At 51.6% G+C, this 17,913-nt stretch overlaps 1 protein-coding gene across 2 annotated transcripts in view; it reads left to right on the forward strand.

The window, feature by feature from the left end:
- The window catches only part of Adamts16 (ADAM metallopeptidase with thrombospondin type 1 motif 16), a 125,115-nt gene extending 107,363 nt beyond the window's left edge, over window positions 1-17,752 (forward strand). For both annotated transcript variants that reach the window (XM_048813971.1, XM_015490389.2), the window contains exons 19-23: window positions 4,022-4,223; window positions 4,358-4,552; window positions 6,619-6,843; window positions 15,687-15,834; window positions 16,559-17,752. In XM_048813971.1, the coding sequence (XP_048669928.1) occupies window positions 4,022-4,223; window positions 4,358-4,552; window positions 6,619-6,843; window positions 15,687-15,834; window positions 16,559-16,674 (886 nt within the window). In that variant the 3' untranslated portion in view covers window positions 16,675-17,752. The remainder of the gene's footprint in view (window positions 1-4,021; window positions 4,224-4,357; window positions 4,553-6,618; window positions 6,844-15,686; window positions 15,835-16,558) is intronic.
- Window positions 17,753-17,913: the final 161 nt, after the last annotated feature.

Genomic DNA, 17,913 nt, shown 5'->3' on the forward strand with positions numbered 1-17,913 from the left:
TGGACGGGTGTCCCGTCCGGCAGGACACATCAACGTGGGCAGCGAACCTAGATGGGGAGGAATGAAGGGACAAGAGACACGAAAGGTGACAGCAAGACAAAAATTCTGATCAAGCTGCAAACTTTTATTGTTCACCCAGGGGTATTTATATGCTGGGGATGGGGACGCTCTCTAATCAACAATTGCTGGATGTGGGTGGTAAAACTGCCAGGTGCAAGATGTCTGATGATCCTGATAACCGCAGGGTGTTCCAGGGAGATAGGTAGCTGCAGGATGCCTCCCAGGCAGGATGTCTCCCAGGGGACTGTCAGGCTAATCTTTGAAGGAGAATTTCCTTCTAGTCCCCGACAGACGGGTGACCAAGTCCTCCCGTGTCCTGTCTAGTACTCTCAGCTGGTTTGAGGAATCCCAGCCTCTGACTTCCTTCCAGTTGGTGGACTTCGGAAAACTGAGATAAAGCAGCTGTGGCCCCTGGTGAGCTACAGAACAGCCCGCCCAGCTGCAAGACCCCCGGGTGCCAGCCCAGAAGCTGGTGGGATTCCGACCTTTTCATGAGCTCAAACAAAGACATTTCCCCAGAGTCCTGTTTGTGAAGCAGAGCAGACCTTGGCACTTCAGATGCAGTCAGAACGATCTTTGTTCGGGAGGATTTCTTAATGACCTAGGAGAGAAGGGCAAGGCTGGATGAACCCAGTGAGAACGTCTTCGACGAGGGGACAGCAGACGGTGGGGTGGTTGGAAAGTCCAGGAGCAGCCAGGACGTCCTTCACAGCCCCAGTGTGGACACCAAGTATAATTTATAAGGCTGCAGAACTGAGAGAAAATGTGAGAAGGAACAAGAGAGCACACAGACGTGGCGGAGGGGCCACCAAGAGGTTCCAAGGGCAGAGTCAGCACCGCCTGGCGGCCCAGAGCAGCCTTCCTCCAGGAGGACGGGACGTTGAGCTGGCTTCACAGGTAACAAAAGCTCCCATCTTGTGGACACTGAAGACTCAAAGCGCTCCCACTCTTGGTGTGGGAGGGGTCCACCACCCTTGCCTGTTTTCTTTTTATGTGTGTAAAATTTTTTGCTACAGTCTTTTCACCATTTTCTTAAAACCATAATGGAATCTTCTCAGGAAAAATACCCAGCCTGGATCAGTTCAGGTTTCTCCAAATGAAAGCAAATAAAATTACCGAGGCCCTGCTGGCTCCACGTGGAGCCTCCTGAGGGGGCCGCCAAGGGCTCTGGGTGGGATGGCTCCCGCTTCTCACCCAGGAAGTGCGTCCCTTCCCCTCTCCTTCGAGGTTCCACCCCCTGCCCCCCGAGCCACTCTCGGGACTTTCAAAAGAACCCAGATCTGGGCTTTAAAATCACCTGGGTAACGGCCTCCTTGTGAACTTGAGGAAAGGCCCTGGCCAGTTTGCTCAGAAGTCCTGACGATTTCTCCTGAAGCTCGAGAGCGGTCCTTTGCCGTTAGGTCCTCATGTCCTTGGGTTCGTGCTTGGTCCATGTTTTGAAGTATTAGAGACACTGGAGATATATTTACAAAGGCTTTGCTGTGTGGGAAAGTGGTTGCTTTAAGTATTGCAATTTTAAAATGCTGAATAAAAAGTTGCATATACTATCTGCCTCAGCCACATTGAAGATGCATTTACACACATACACACCAAAAGCACAAGAAGCCAGGGTGCGGGGATAGCGGCAGTCTGCCAGGAGGTATGAGGGCAGGCTCATCTTCTCCCTCCTCACTCTCTGAATCACGCAGGTTCCAGGCTCCAGCTGCTGGCGCATCTCACATGGTTGCTGCAGGTGTGTCTGGTACCTCGTGTGCTCCTCACCAGGCTCACTGGTGCTGCTTTGGCTCCTCAGCCCAGTGGCCATGTTTGACCTTCATTCAGGCCATGTTTGACCTCCTGACCTCCCCTCCTCTGCATGGCCCCCTCCCGTGTGCACACAAAGCCTTGCTGCAGGTGGGCTTGTGCAAAGCCAGCGAAGTCTGTGGACATGCTCAGACTGACCGAGACCCAATGTGGGCACCACTGGACTGACACAGACCCACATCCCATCACCTGTCTACACAGCTGTCTGTGAGGAATACTTTTATAACCAGAGAAGAAAAATAATATTGTGACTTTGAGGGGAAAAAACACATTATATAGCATCAACATTAAAAGAAAATGATCAGACATTCTGAACCTGCTGTTGGAAAAGTACATTAGCCCTTGTGAAACAGTCATGTGAAATCAAGTTGGACCTGAATTAATCAAAGCCTCTAGATCCAACCACGGACAGGAAGGGTAGAGGACTGGGGGACACAGAGACATAACTCACAACATCCCTCATCAGCAGAACAGCAGAGGGAGAATCAGTAAGGCAGGCAACCCAGCTCTGTCACAGATAAATCAAAGACAAAAGTAAACAGGATTAAGGAAGAACCTAGAGACAGAAGACAAGAAAGACACACAAATCAATTGCAAAGTACAGGCTTTATTTGGATTTTGCTTTAATAAGCAGAAAGTTTATAACACTATTGGGAATTCAGATGCTGAATATTTAGTAATGTTAAAAAAAAGTATACTTGATGTTTTAGGAGTCATCATGATATGGTAATTATGTTAAACAACAAAGAACTTTTATCTTTCAGAGACACTGAAATATTTCCATCTGTAATTTGCTTTTTTTTTAAATTTATTTATTTATTTATTTTTTAATTGGTTGTTCAAAATATTACAAAGCTCATGACATATCATCTTCCATACATTTGATTCAAGTGGGTTATGAACTCCCATTTTTTACCCCAGATACAAGTTGCAGAATCACATCGGTTACACATCCACATTTTTACATAATACCATATTAATGACTGTTGTACTCTGCTACCTTTCCTATCCCCTACTATCCCCCCTCCCCTTCCCTCTCGTCTTCCCTCTCTACCCCATCTGCTGTTGTTTNGTCTTTTCCTATCATATGAGTCTCCTGAAGGCAGCATATTGTTGGATTTGTTTTTTTGATCCAGGTTACCAGCCTGTGTCTCTTGATTGGTGAGTTTAGTCCATTAACATTTAAGGTTACAATTGAAATATGATTTGTACTTCCAGTCATGTTTATTTATTTATTTATTTTAGTTTGGCTAGTTTTTACTTTTTGGTTGTTTTCCTCCCCCTTTACTGAGATACCTCCCGCTATTGGTTTTGGGCACTGTTTTTCCATTCCTCTTCTTGTAGAATTTTGCCCAAAATGCTTTGCAGTGCTGTTTTTCTGGCTGCAAAATCTTTTAGCTTTTGTTTATCATGAAAGATTTTGATTTCATTGTCAAATCTGAAGCTTAATTTTGCTGGATACAGTATTCTTGGTTGGAATCCATTATTTTTCAGCGTTTGAAATACATTGTTCCGGGATCTTCTCGCTTTCAAAGTCTGTGATGAAAAATCAGCCGTTAACCTAATTGGTTTACCCCTGAATGTAATCTGCCTCCTTTCCCTCGTAGCTTTTAATATTCTCTCCTTGTTCTGTATGTTGGCTATCTTCATAATTATATGTCTTGGAGTTGGCCTATTACAGTTTTGGATGTTTGGGGTCCTGTAGGCTTCCAGGATTTGGCAATCCATTCCATCTTTCATCTCTGTAATTTGCTTTAAGTTGCCTCATGCATAAGGACATACCCTGACACTTGTTGGAGTTGAGTGGAGGGAATGTGAAGGTTCTTTATTTTGAATATGTTTGGAGCTTTCTGTTTAATAAAAGAGAACAGACACACCGCTCTAAGCTGGGTTATTTCCAAGTCCAGGAAGCCCAAAAGCCAGGGAAGGGGAGAGAATGGCAGATCCCTCAGTAAGATGGGAGGAACAAGTGGGATCAGGACAGATTTGGGGGCAGAAATGGTTCCTCTGTGAAAACTGTAGTTGAAAAGCATACGCAGGTGCAGACCGCACCTCGGAAGCCGTGCCAGCCACACTGTGCCATTAGAGACCCGACCTCCACTCCTGGGGCCAGGACACATCTGTGCCCTCACTGTGGTTCTCTCTGCCAACCCCCCAGCTGGTCCGTGGGGAACTGGAGCACCTGCAGCAGGACGTGTGGCGGGGGCACTCAGAGCCGGCCTGTGCGGTGCACACAGCGGGCGAACTACAAGACGGAGACTGTCCCGGCCAGCCTGTGTCCACAGCCTGTGCCCTCCAGCCAGCAGGCCTGCAACTCTCAGAGCTGCCCACCCGCATGGAGCGCCGGGCCCTGGGCAGAGGTAACTGGGTGGGGTAGCCAGGGGGCAGTGGATGGCCCTCCCCATGGAACGCAGGGCCTGCAGCCTGGGGCCCCAGCACTGTCTGTTTCCTTTGCCTCCTTTGCCGGGGGCTGACCGTCGGCTCTTGTGCGCAGTGCTCCCAAACCTGCGGAAAGGGGTGGAGGAAGAGGGCCGTGGCCTGCAAGAGCACCAACCCCTCAGCCAGAGCACAGCTGCTGCCCGACGCCACCTGCACCGCGGAGCCCAAGCCCAGGACTCACGAGCCCTGCCTGCTGAAGCGCTGCCACAAGCACAAGAAGCTGCAGTGGCTGGTGTCCGCCTGGTCCAAGGTAGGCCTCCCAGTCCTCAGGAACAGCCTCGCCAGTCACCTCCTGGGCCGCCCTCCTCTCCTGCTTCCCTGCTTCCTGCTCCCCTTCCTTCACCTGGCTTCTTGCACTGCCCAAGTCCCGAATCTCCCAGCCCCTCTTCAAGGCCCTCCCTGGGCTCAGGTCTACTCCTTAAGTCATGTCCTTGAGCATCACCCCCAGGAACGTCCATGCCGGCCCACTCGGTCAGCATCCAGCACAGGAGTGTGAGAACAGGGCACGAGCGTGAGTACAGGGGACCCTCCTCGTGGTGATAGGGGGTCCCAGAGCATCCCCTAACTCCAGAACAGTTGCAACCATTTCTAGGAGATGCTCCCCCAGGGCAGAGCAGTAAGAAGCTGGATTATTAGGATAAAGAAGTCTCATTTCCCGATATGTAGGCGGCCTATATATTCCCAGGGGACGTCTCTGTGTTGAGCGCCCTGGAATTCCCATCCTGTGCTGCCCCCTTCAGGGGCCACCCTAGAGACCATCACAATGGGACCACAGCGAAAGCATGGCTTTGGAGTGTGGAAGCCTTCTTGACTTGCTTTGGCGAAGTGAGGCTAAAGGACCTCAAATACCTTACAACCCACAGAATGGCAGCAGCAGCCCACCAAATGAGCACCCATCCGCATGAGTGTCGAGGGGTCTCCATCTCCCGGGCTGCAGCTCTGCACGTCCATACAGACAGGCAACAAGCTCCTAGCCGTCCCTGTCCCACACTCCTCGGGGTCGGACAGGGGTCAGGTGTCTCATTTCCCCATGCTAGTTCAGAAATGCCTTGTTCAGAATGGAAAGCGCCGAGCAGGGTCTTTAATCCTGCTGTTTGCCGCTAGAAACTAGAAAGGTCATGCTCGCTCACTGGAGCAAGCTGGTCATTTCTAATGAGAAGCTCCTGGCTCTCTTTCACCCAGGCACAGGAGCAAGTGTCTCCGGACAGAATCCTACGTCATGAGAAAAGATATGTCAGCTGTGCATGCCCTTGGAGCTTAATGGTGGAGTGAGCAGCTTGGGCTGTGCAGGCTGTGGGCTGTGTCTAGGCAGAAAACCCTTGGCCAGAAATGGAATATGTGCCTGCACACACACATACACACACTCACACACTCACACACACACACACACACACACCAGAGCTTCTCTCTGAGGCATGGTCCACTAAACAACCTAGATGATGATTTCAGTGCAATCTCTGTTGTGACATCGGGACACACAGAAGACACACCTGCGAGGTGAAGGTTGGGGATGTGAGCTCAGAGCTGGGCAGGTGTTGCCACCTGGTCCCCTCTGCTTAGGCCACCTGATGGCAGTTCAGCCTGGCGGTCCTTGGGCTTCTCAGCTTCACCCACTGTCCCCCAGCCCAAGTCACCAACACTGGGGACCAGGCTTCCTCTTAGAGCCCCTGGGCCTGGCTGAGGGAAAGCAGCATGCCTTGTTCTTGCCTGACGGGCGGCTGCAGACTTCTGCCCAATGTGCTGTTTGCCCAGGGTCTCTCTGCGCCCTCAGGCTGCTGGTGGCAGGGACAGCCCAGGCTTAGTGAATACCTTGGAGGGAGCAGAGATGTGCTTGCTCTCTCAGTTCATGCTGCAGTCTTCACGGGCAGCACCCCGTTTTCTGGGGAAGATCTGTGAGCCCTTGGCTGCTTCTACCTGTCTCTGCTTTAGGGACCCACAACATGCCTGAAGTTGGGTGGCTGAATCAATCCGTGGGTCTGTGTCGTTTATCTCATGTTCTTTGTGTATAAAATCTCTCTAGTTCTTAATCAGTGAGAGCCCAATATTCTAACCTTTCAGTGAAACAGTAGCTTCAGAATTATTCCTATAGTAGTTCTTGACTGTCCTGCCCCTGCTTATGATCAGATACCACTGTGACCTCAAGATCCTCCTTGTGAAAGTGATGGATCCATCATGCCTTTCAGAATGCCAAGGCCCAATAACTGCCACTGAATGTCTATATTCATATAAATTTTCAAGCTAATATCATGAGAAGACATTACAACCGCTGATTGTGAAAAGAGAAAAAAAAAAGCCGTCTTTTGCCTCCTCTTTCAGTGCTCTGCGACGTGTGAGAGGGGGACCCAGAAACGATTCCTAAAATGTGCTGAGAAGTACGTCTCGGGGAAGTACCGGGAGCTGGCCTCCAGGAAGTGCTTGCACGTGCCAAAGCCCGACCTGGAGCTGGCACGTCCCTGTGCACTGTTCCCGTGCCCTGCGCACCCCCTACAGGCTGCCGCAGGGCCCCCACGGGGCGGCTGGGTGGCCTCTCCCTGGTCCCAGGTAAGAGGCTCTGAGCATCCTGTTGGGGGAGTGGCACAGCTCCCGGCCCCAGGGTCTGGTGGCCTGTGGGAGGTGTGGGGGGCTCTCTGCAGAGGTGTGTTGCCCGAGCCCACCTGGCCACCCCATGACCTTTCTCTCCAGCATGTGCAGGTGGCCCCTTTCCTGGGCGTTTCGTTCTGAGGATGGACTCCAAATGTCACTCAGCCCTACAGGCCCTGCGTGTATTGTTCTGAGTTTCTGTCCCATTAAGTGTAAAGAAATATAATGGTTTTGGTCATATCTGGGCAGGATTTCTCAGAGAGGGGTGTGAATGGGAAGAAATGTGAGATCTGGAGTAAGTCACCAGCTGTCAGTTTGTAGTTTAACCATGAGGCTATGAAAAGTAGAGAGGCCATTGACACCCTGGGAATGCAGTGGCCTGCCTGGGCGCTGGGAGCTGGCTGGCCTCTGCTGAGTGCCCACTGTTTTCCCTCGGGGTTTCTCTCATGCCATGCTCCTCCTCTTCCCACACGTCCTCCACTCTAAGGAAGAACTCAGCCGAGACTGTGTCCTACCCCATCCCTCATCCTGTTTCCTGCTTGGGTTCCCAGCAGCCTTGGCTCTCTCTGGGTCTGGGGTCCTGCTTCCCAGGCCCTTAGTTTCTGGATTCCCTCTTGTCTGGAACCACGCTTAGCTCCTCTCCCACCTGCTGGGATTCCTGCCACAGGCCAGGAGGACGCAGACCATGGGTGCCGGGGTCCTGCATGCAACCCCGGCTCCACCGGCCAGCAGTCTAGCCTCGCATCTGTCCAGCTCAGGGACATTTTCCTTTTGTGACTGTCTGGTCGGCTGGCAGCAGAGTGAGCCATGGGCTCCTGTCATACAGAAACACCTCCGTCCCTGGCCAGTGTCCCAAAGCTTGTCAGGTACATTGCTCCAACATACCCGAGGTAAAGTCCCAAGTTTATCAGATGCACAGGGGCATCAGGCCGCCCCACCCAGGGCTTTCCTGCAGCCCCAGCTGGTGCCTTTGTGGATTCCAGCACCCAATCCCAGGGAACACGGGCTGGTATCTGTGCCACGTCACTTTCAGAAGCACCTTCCAGGGTTCGGGTCTCTCTCCAAGACATTTCCCAAATGGTCTTTCCAGTGCCTGGTGCCAGAGAATGGTCTTCCCCTGGTCTAACTCCTGCCACTGCCCACAAAGGGGACCTGCTGGGACAGTGACCAAGCATCCCTCTCCCGCTTTGTCCACTCACTCTCCTTGTGCCAGCCTGTCCCAGGAGCCTGCATCACAGCGAGTGTTACTCTGGGCTCCCAGCGTCAGTAAGGGAGGGCACCCAGGGAGGGTGCGGCCCCCTTGAGGAAGCGTGCACACACACCCAGCCCCCCAGGCCTGATAAAGGAAGTGTGGACACAGTACAGACTGCTGTCTGGAGCATCCCAGGTACCCGCCCCTCCCACCTGGAGCCTCGTGCAGCTGCCGCAGGCCCAGACAGGGGAGATCCCTGCAGATCACCATGGGGACGATGTTTAGCCACAGGTCACAGGTGGAAGCATCTGCTAGGTGTTTTACACACATGTTCTATGTACTGCACTTGCACACGTATGAACACCACATGTGCACATATCCATGTATGTACATGCTGTGCACGTGCTGTATTGTGCTTAGCACTGCACCCAGCCCACGCTCAGGGAATGCTTGATGAGTGGGTGGATTTGCAGGGAAACGAGTCCAATGAGTGCACTGGGGCAGCTGCTTCAGGCCTTGTTGGAGAGCCCACTCCTCGCAGGGGAGGGGGTGCCCTTGTCTTGAGGTTCATTTTCATTGTCTGCCAGCGTGGCAGGCTCTGCCAAGGGACCCACTCGTAGCTCATCATCCCTGATAGCCAAAGACAATGCCAGCTTGCCTGCCGGTGTGTCCCCCCAGATTCCCAGGATTGAGCTGGAGAGCAGGCTGCTGGGGTCGGGAGGTCCAGGCTGTCCCTGCACATGTGCATGTCAGGTGCGTGAGGGGAGCTCCTGGAGAAAGCAAACCGAGTGCAGCCAGTGACTCATCAACAGTTGCCCGCAGTTCACATCCCGCCAGGCGCCATGTCGCCAGGCCCATAGACTCCAGTGACCAATTTGATCTGAGTATGTTTGAAGGATTGAAGAATTGTGATGGGACCCACTGGGCAAGGCCACTGGAGCCCATTCCACAGGCCAGGTGGTACTTGCCTACACAACCCGTCCTGGGAAGGAAATATGTGTCCATGGAGTCAGGGGCTCACTGAGGAGGTGGCCAGGGGTGAGGTCCAAGAATGGACAGAGCCTGGAGCTGAGCAACCCACTGTGTCTCACATGCTTAGCCAGCCTAGGGTCTGGTTCCCTGGCAGTGACCAGCTCTCCCCAACCTGGTTCTCTCCTTAGGTTGACTTTATCCTAACCATGGTGTGTTCAAGGCCAACCTCAGCAATTTAGTGAGACCCTGTCTCTAAAATATAAAAAGGGCTGGGGTGTGACTGTAGTTAAAAGCCCTTGACTTCAATCCCCAGTACCTAAAACAAAAACCACACACACACACACACACACACACACCTTTGTTTTTATTTTACTGAAGCCCAAAGAAAACAGACATCTTAACAGAACCAACTAAGTCCATCACGGAATGATTTTCAGAATTAGATAAAAGCTCATTAGAATAATAGCAGTTTAAAATCCCCCCCACACGATGCCATACTTCACCCCACTGATGCTGTGGGTATGCAGGTATGACGAGCCCAGGTCTGGTCCTCACCAGGGAAGGACACTGAGGATCCTAAGGTGAGTCCCGCCCCCAACCCCAGCTGTTAACCCCGACTGCTCAGCACGGAGCCGGCCAGCACATTTAGAAAGAGTAAAACAAGGTTTACTAATATTTAACTCAAACCCAAACCTAAAACCAAAAGGACATCTTCAATCGTTTTTGCAAGTCTGAAGAATCCCATCTGGTCGTCTAATATATGATTTTTTACCACCAGCAGACTAAAGTCTCCATCCACTGTGACTCATCCACTGTTAGGAGACTGCAGCTGTTTTGGGAAAGGTGATAACTCGAGGGGCTACGCTTGCCGTGAGCACTTGTACCCATGGCTGTGCCCTCAAACTGGGACGTTGCCAGTGTAGTGAATGGCCGGTGACCACTGAGCTCTGCCACCAGACAGGCTTATTCTTGTAGCAATTGAAGGTCCTTGTTCCTGGTTTGCTCGGTGGGGCTTCTGCAGATCTAATGGCGTTGCTTATCCCCACATTTTACGGTGGGCGTGGTGAAGCACTGGCCAGATCATTTTAGTCATGTGGGCTTAGTCAGGTGGTTCCCACACTGTTTGGTCTGGGAACGGCTTAAGCGGGATCACCTGTTGGACTGTGTCTCGCTCCACATGACAGAGATGAATGTGGCCCTGCTGAGTGTGTGGGGGCCCCAGCTCTCTCTCTGGGAGCCCTTTACCAGGACTGTGCACAGACTGACGGAGGAGCACGCCGCACTGTGAGGAGTGAGCAGCCATGTCACAGACGGAGCGCTGGGTTTTCACCCTGGTAACTGTGGCTCTGATGCAGTGCCAAATGCCGACCTCTAACAAGGGCACCCGCACCTCGTCCTCACAGCTGCCATGTGGCCAGGACCGGGCGAGGACAGCTCACCACCACTGACGGGCCGTGGTACACCTCCCGAGTTCAAGGGAGCTGGGCTTGTGACGGACTGAATTGGCACCACAGCTACAGCCCAAAGCTCCTCAACTCAGGTTTGCAGCATAAGCCACCAGAAGCTGCCCTGGGTCAGGCCACTGAGACCTGCGTGGTTCCATTCTCAGTCGAGTTGGCATTTTGGCTCTGGAACAGAGGGACAAGTTACAGTGCAAAGAACCTCTAGAGTTGAAGGCAGAGAATGCATGGAGGCCCAGCAGAAAACGGCACATCAAAGGAGAGTTTAATGGGGACCTCTCAGTGGAGACACGACAGGCGGGAGATGAAAGCCAGAAACCTGTGGCCCTCGGAAGTGGGCAAGTACTTAGGTATTCACTGTCCCCTGTGCTTGGGGGACAAGTATCCCATGCGAGAAGCCCCATGATCTCAATGTGTCCTATGAGTGACAAGGTAGGGCAGTCAGAACATCAGGCGCCACTTGGAGACTGGCAGTCACCATGTTCCACTGGCATTTTTCCACAAAGCTCAATGGCCTAGAAAAGAAGTACTTCTCTCATTTAAAAACAACAAAAGTGCTAGAAGCAAACATTATTATTTGCTTTTCTTTGATTTATTTTACTAATGACTGAGAGTAACCATCTTTCCCATTCACCTCATTGTGTTGTTTCCTAAAGTGAGCCGCTGGTCTCTCTAAAATCAGACATCAGATCACTAGTGACACGGGAGACTCCGGGGTCTTAGACTCTCAGAAAGAAGAGAATCGGGCTCTTCACCATTTTGAATAATGTGTTCTCAGGACCTGTCTTATGTTAGACCCACTGGAGTGGGTGGGGACATGAGACCCAATCTGGATCTGCAGCATTTTTCTGATAACAGCAAGGTGGTCTTTCTGATAACCAGCAAGGTGGTCTCCCAGCCGAGGAATAAATGTCATCCCAAGGCAGCTGACTCCATACTGGAACTGCCAGAAGACGCTCACTGCTGGTGCCTGGGAAGGACTGTCCCCCTGGATACTGCAGTGACTCTTCCACATCTCTGTCCATCTTTCCAGCTGGACAGAGTCTTGGCAATTGGGAGTCTTGGGCTCACTGCAATGGCTTCAGGCTGGGCAGGGTTGAGAACAACAGGAAGGGAGGCAAGGAGAGGTTCTCTGGGTGCAGGAAGGTGCCAGCACTGTGAGATGCTGCCCATCCCTAGCAGAACCCACTGGAGTGCAGGGTGGTCCTGCTCTGTATCCTCACCCCACCACCACGTCTCACAACCAGGCCAGGGTGCGCTCACCCATCAACAGCCCAGTCCTGTTGGGGAGCCTCCATACCAGTAGGAGAAGTGGACCTTAAAGAATGTCCACACTGATCCTGCAGAGCTGCTGGGACTTGGGGCTGTACTGTGTTGGGGGGGAGTTTTATGCATAGAAGGATTCATTTAGAATAAGGGGCCAAGGGTCTTCTCCAAGGCTACAACTGGACGGAGTGAGAAGCAGCCCATTGAGAATAAGGGATGATGGCGTTTGCAAAGGCCACACTTTGGAAAAAGCCTCGATCTTTTTATTTATTTATTTATTTATTTATTCATTTATTCATTCTGTCTTCTACTATTTTTTTTTAATTAGTTGCTCAAGACAATACAATGATCTTGAGCCTCGATCTTTTTAAAGGGTGATCTGGTTCAGCATTCACAGTCTGAACACTTTGACTCCGTGGACCCTTTCTGTTAGAGGTAGAGGTAGCTGAGGTCATTTCTGAAAAGTATAAAAGGGAACAGCACAGAAATGGAACTGAAAACCTGGGCAGCAGCTCCCCCAGCGTGTCCCCACTTGTAGCCACAGTGACATTGTTAGAATACAGGCTCCCAGAAGCCTCCCACACCAGCCCAAGCTCAGGTTTTTGTTGGGGACCCGGCAGTCTATTTATCAGGTCCTCCAGGTGATTCCATGCACATTCAAAAGTGAGAACTGTGGTCTGGGGAAGGAGCCAACAATTGGCCCTGGGTGGGGGTTGGATGAGCAGGTCACTGTGACTGAGCAGCATGGAGGCCTATCTGGGCCATCAGCAGGAGGCTCAGTTGAGTCTCATGAAGCCGGAGGAGGAAGCCAAAGCTTTAGCCTCCAGGTCCAGGGTCCAGACTGTCTTTTCACTGAGCATTATTTTCCCCCGTGGTGCTGTTTCAGTGACTTGCCCACCGTCTTGTCTAACCGTGGCCTCCTGGTCTCTTCCCGTCCCTGCCTGGCCCACAGGTCTCCACCCTTGGAGTTCACTTGGTGGTCAAGGGGTCCAGGTGCTTCTTAGCTGAGTTTGCCTGGGAACCAGAGGCTGCCCAACTCAGCGGACAGTCTGGAATGGGAGTCCTAAACACCCTGCTGAGGTCTGAGCCACCATGTTAGTGCTGTTGACAAACAACTTGCATTTTTTTCCTTCCTGGAGAGAAATGAACACACATTTTCAAGTCTCTTATTTCCCTTCCATCTCCTTGTGTAATAATGTCTTTATTGATTCAAAACATTCTTTTCAAAATATTTTCAGAGTTTGGAGCTTTGCATCTTAGTTCCTCCAGTTTACATGAGAGATGCAAATTTTGAGGAATTTAGAGGCTGTTTATCCCACAAGTATGTTTTCCCTGGGGAACTTTAAACCGTTCTAGACCAAGGCTTCTCATACTTACTGTGTGTCTGAATCATCAGAGCCTGGTGCAGATTCCGATCCAGCCATGTGGGGAGGGGGGGATGCCAAGAGTCAGCACCACCTCAAGGTCCCAGCTGTTCACCGCTGCACCAAAGACATGTGGAGAATTGGGTTTTAAAGCACCCTGAGGCCAGGGCCAGTCGCTGTGTTCATCACTGAGTCTCTGCCGCCTAGAATAATACCTGGTACAGAAGAGATGAGTGATTGATATTTGTTGAGTAAGAGAATCAATGACAAAAATGAATCAAACCAGATATTAATTATTTTATGACTGATGAAAGTCTCTGGAGAGCTCTCTTGATTGCTAAGGTGGGCATAATACCCTTAGCAAGAGTAGAATTCTTCCCCAGCTGCTGATTAGGAAAGAAATTCAGCCTGAAGGATGGAATATGTTGTGGACCCCACAGATGTTGGATATGCCCAATGAGACCCTGGGAATGGCCATCTCAGCACGGCACATCCGTGCCCCAAAGCCCTCGGTGCAACCCCGACATGCAGAACACAGAACAGAGGCAGAGCTGTGTTTCCACAGAATGCTCAGAAAGATGTTGTAAGCAACAGGAAACGTCCGGCTCTATTGTGGGTGACCCTGATAATTCAGAAACCAGACATGAATCTGCCCGTATCATTATTTATTCATTTGCCATGGACATATATCGAAACTGAATTATTGGTGACTTTTGCTGAAACTGGCGTTGAAGTGAGGGGCTAAGCCTCCGAGAAATGCTCCAGACAGAGGCCCAGGGCCTGCTCTGCCTTAACCAGAGAGCAGAAAGCGAATGACTGCTTCAGCTTAGAGTCACAGTGTTCCCACCTCTCCCTTCCCGAGGGTACAGGAAGATGTTTTACTTGCTCCATCACCTGGTTGCTCTTCCAGGGGACTTAAGGTCACTTTGAAAGTGCTGATTGCAGCAGATCCTAGAGAGGCAAAGAAAGCTGGGCCTCAGGTTGGCTGCTCCTGTGGGCTGGTGCCAGCCATGGAGAGCCCCCACAGCCTCTGCTGTGACAGGCTGCAGCGGGACTCCAGGACGTGGTCTTCAAGGTTTGGGTGAGCAGTGTTGGTCATGAATGTCCCCAGATTTGCACAGCCTGATCCCTCAAGCTAAGCACCCACTTAGTTTGGCACCACACACCCGGAGTTTTGAACCCTGATCTGGGCCATCTTCTGCAGGTCTTCTTTCATGGATTAACCCTTAACACTGTTGAGCTGGTAGCCTTGTTGGAGTGCCACGTACGTGATTTAGTCTAGACTTGTGTAGTGGCCTTTTGAGGTGGATTAATCACAATGGGTCCAGGTGCCGCTGCCTCTCTAGTCACTTACCCCCTGATTTCTTTGCCCCAGTGGATCTTGGATGGGTCCAGTTCACAGTTTGTGGTGTGTGCACCCAGCCAGCTGATGAAGGATCATCTACTGGGCACACCCCTTCCTTCTCTGCTCCTGCCCAGAGCCCTGGGATGTGAAGGCCCAGGCACAATGAGCAGTGATCCCTGCAGCTGGCAGAACCGCCCAGGCACTGCAGCCGGTGAACCTGGGGTGGAGCAGTGACCAGGAGCTGGCTCATGAAGCCTTTCCCAGTGAGGACCACCTGAAGGGTGGCTGAGTGAGGACATTCCCTGAAGGATTGGTTCTTTTACATCGGACACAGAGAGCAAAACTGATATCACCAGAAATGCACCCATTTCCTGCGTTCATCAGACCATCAATGGCTCCCCAAGAACATTCCAGGCTTATGATAACCTTTCCCCTCTGTCCATACCTGAAGTTAATCGAGGACCTGGGCAGCAACCACAGTCATAGAGGGAGACCACCTGGGCAACGGGGATGCTTGGGAGGGGAAGGAAGAGGAACCCTGCATTCCACAGTAGCCAGGGCTGGTGTAGGCCCTAAGAGTTAGGGGAGAACCAACAGGTAAGAAAGTGCCTTTGCCCTGCTTCTGGGTCTGACATCAGCAATATTCTCTCAGATACTTAATTAGAAACCAAAAAGGGGAGCCTCTTGTTCTGTGATCAAAGAATAACTCATGGGTAACCTTCTTGGAGGTTGGAACCTAAGGGTATCTTTTTTCTCACTATTGCCTATTTGAGGAGATAACATGCCAATCCATGAATATCCATTATTATTTGGTATAATTATTTTTACCAAGTTTACTCTGCCCCAGAGTGCCTGATCTCAGGAGTTCCCTCGGGCTGTAGCTGTTGAAACCCCAGCCTGAGTGACCCCAGTCATACCAGGGCTGCCTCCCACCTGAGCACCTGGAAGGGTCACCAGCTGGCTCAGAAATCTCCTGCAGGAGCCCAACCCAGTGCCCAGCATGAAGCACTCTTGGAGAGGGGGTGAGCAGGGGCAGTTTGTCTGTATTGGGGCTGAGCATCACTTCAGATGCCTTTTATTGACCCTCATCCTCACTGAAGATGTGCTGGCATGCAACAGCTGCCTTCTTTGGTGGGTGGGTACAGTGATGCCAGCCCTGTGCTGGGACCTGGCAGCCTGGTTACCATTCTGTGTTGCTCTCGCAGTGCTCAGCCAGCTGTGGGGGAGGTGTGCAGAGGCGTTCTGTGCAGTGCATGGCAGGGAGCCGGCCAGCCTCTGACTGCTCACCACACCAGAAGCCTGAGTCCTCCCTGGCCTGCAACACTCACTTTTGCACCATCCCAGAGAAGAAAGGTGAGCACTGGGGCCCCTCATGTGGGATGGGGGTGTCAGGTTTCAGGAGTAGTTCCTTGGAAGGCCTGTGGAAGTGGGGGTGCCCATGGCTGGAGAAATCCAGAGTTGGGCCTTCTGTCCATTATGCCCTTTCTTTTTTGTCACTTCGTCCTCCAGTTTTATAATAAAATAGTTACGAAGCAGGCCTCTGCCATCTTCATGCCTCCTTAGAAAGACAGAGCTGTTTGTGATGTAAGTCTGACCTTAAAAGGCATATGATTCCTGACTCTGGCAAGGCTATTTACAATACTTGAAGAAGAAAAATTTAACTAACGGAGCTTTTCACCCTGCATTACACAAAGGTCTCACTTTCTTCTAATGGTCTCAAAACACCACCCGTGCCTGAAGCAGCTGCAGAGCTGGCAATCTGCCATGGTTCCTCTGACAGCAAATGGAACAGGGGACAAGGAATGGGCTCACCCAGAGAAGAAGGCAGTTGGTGTTCAGTCCTAGAGAACCCATCATCTTGGAGGATGGGTGATTGGGTGGGTGCATGTAACACAAGAAGAAGCTCAAAATTTTTCCAGAAACTCCCACAGGTCTTGGGAAAAGTAGAAGTTCTACAGGTTTCTGTTAGACCTGAAGAGCTGCCCTCCAATGATAATTCTGCCGTTATTTGGCAAGCAGAGGTCTGCCGATGCTGTGCTCAGTGCACTTGGCTAACGTAGAGTGTGCTTGTTTCTAGACAGCTTCTGCAAAGACTACTTCCACTGGTGCCACCTGGTGCCTCAGCATGGGATGTGCAGCCACAAATTCTACGGCAAGCAGTGTTGCAAGACTTGCTCCAAGTCCAACCTGTGAGTCGGACCGGCCCCCACGCAGAGAAGACACTGAGCAGCAGAGGAGTCTCAGCACAGAGTCTCTGTACCGTCCACAGTGGGATGCCTCCAAGGAAGCTTCAGCTGGAACAGGGAACACAGTGCTAGGCCCTTTGACCCAGAGTGCATGCACAAGTGTTTCAGGGTGAGGCACATGCATACCCGTGCCCATGCAGTGCACGGTCTCCTGTTGGGGTGACCTGTGGGGCCCTGTGGGCTAATCTCTGGCATATCAGGCAGGAGGGCCCACACTGTGAAGCAGGAGAAGCAGTGCTCAACCACATTTACATTCCAGCTAAATCAGTCCAAAGACAGGCAGAGCTGACCATGCTGAACACTAAACGATTGGTGCTTTGTAAAATGAAGGAGAGGCTGTGAAATAAGAAAAGTGCACTAACATACCAGCTTCCCGCCTCACCTCAGAGGCCCCTCTGCACTCAGGGTTGGAGGGGCAGGTGCTGTGGAGCTCCCTGGCTCTGCCCAGGTTCCCCCTCCTACCCAAGTGGCCAGGGGGGTTTAGGTCATCCCTCAGGTGCTCCCAGGCCCCTGATCTGGACATTGCTTATGAACCCAAAGAGGGAAATCCCTGCTCAAGGGCCTCTTCCCCTTCAGACGCAGGCGCTGGAGGAGAGACCTTCCTACTTACTGTTTTATCTTTCTCAGTTACTTACCAGCGAGGTTTCCTATTCGAACCTGTTTCTTAGTGCTTTTCTGTTTTAAATGATGGATTGGATGTACAGGTTACAGCAAGATCTGACTCTCCCAGCATTAGGGGTTCCTGCCATGAGAGATGTCTGCGGAGCAGTCTGTGTGATCATAACCGGAAGCCTTGCGGTCTGATTTTGTGTGTCGTGGGGTTTTCAAATTCATTCTGTGAGTTTGGTTGTTTCTGTGGAACAGGTCGAGGAGGAAGGCCGGCTGCACCGTGGGCCTCCACCGTCTCCCTATCCTCATTGGTGCTTAATTCTGGCTCCCCTCCTATGGTGTGGCTCCGTTCTGAATGGGCATCTGGATATTTATATTTGCCGAAGTTTTATAATAAATTTTATATTGTACGGAAAGCCCCTGAGTGGCACTGTGACTCTCCGTGAGCTTTGCTTCCCAGATGGAGGGCTGGCAGGAGATACTGGAAAGTGAGCCTCACAGAGGGAGGAGCAGGGCTGGAGGGTTTCAGAAAGGGCTGGACTAGACCAGGAGAGATGCTTCCGTGAGGCAGAGGCTG

Source organism: Marmota marmota, unplaced genomic scaffold, assembly GCF_001458135.2.
Source record: "Marmota marmota marmota unplaced genomic scaffold, marMar, whole genome shotgun sequence".
In the NCBI taxonomy this organism is placed as follows: Eukaryota; Metazoa; Chordata; class Mammalia; order Rodentia; family Sciuridae; genus Marmota; species Marmota marmota.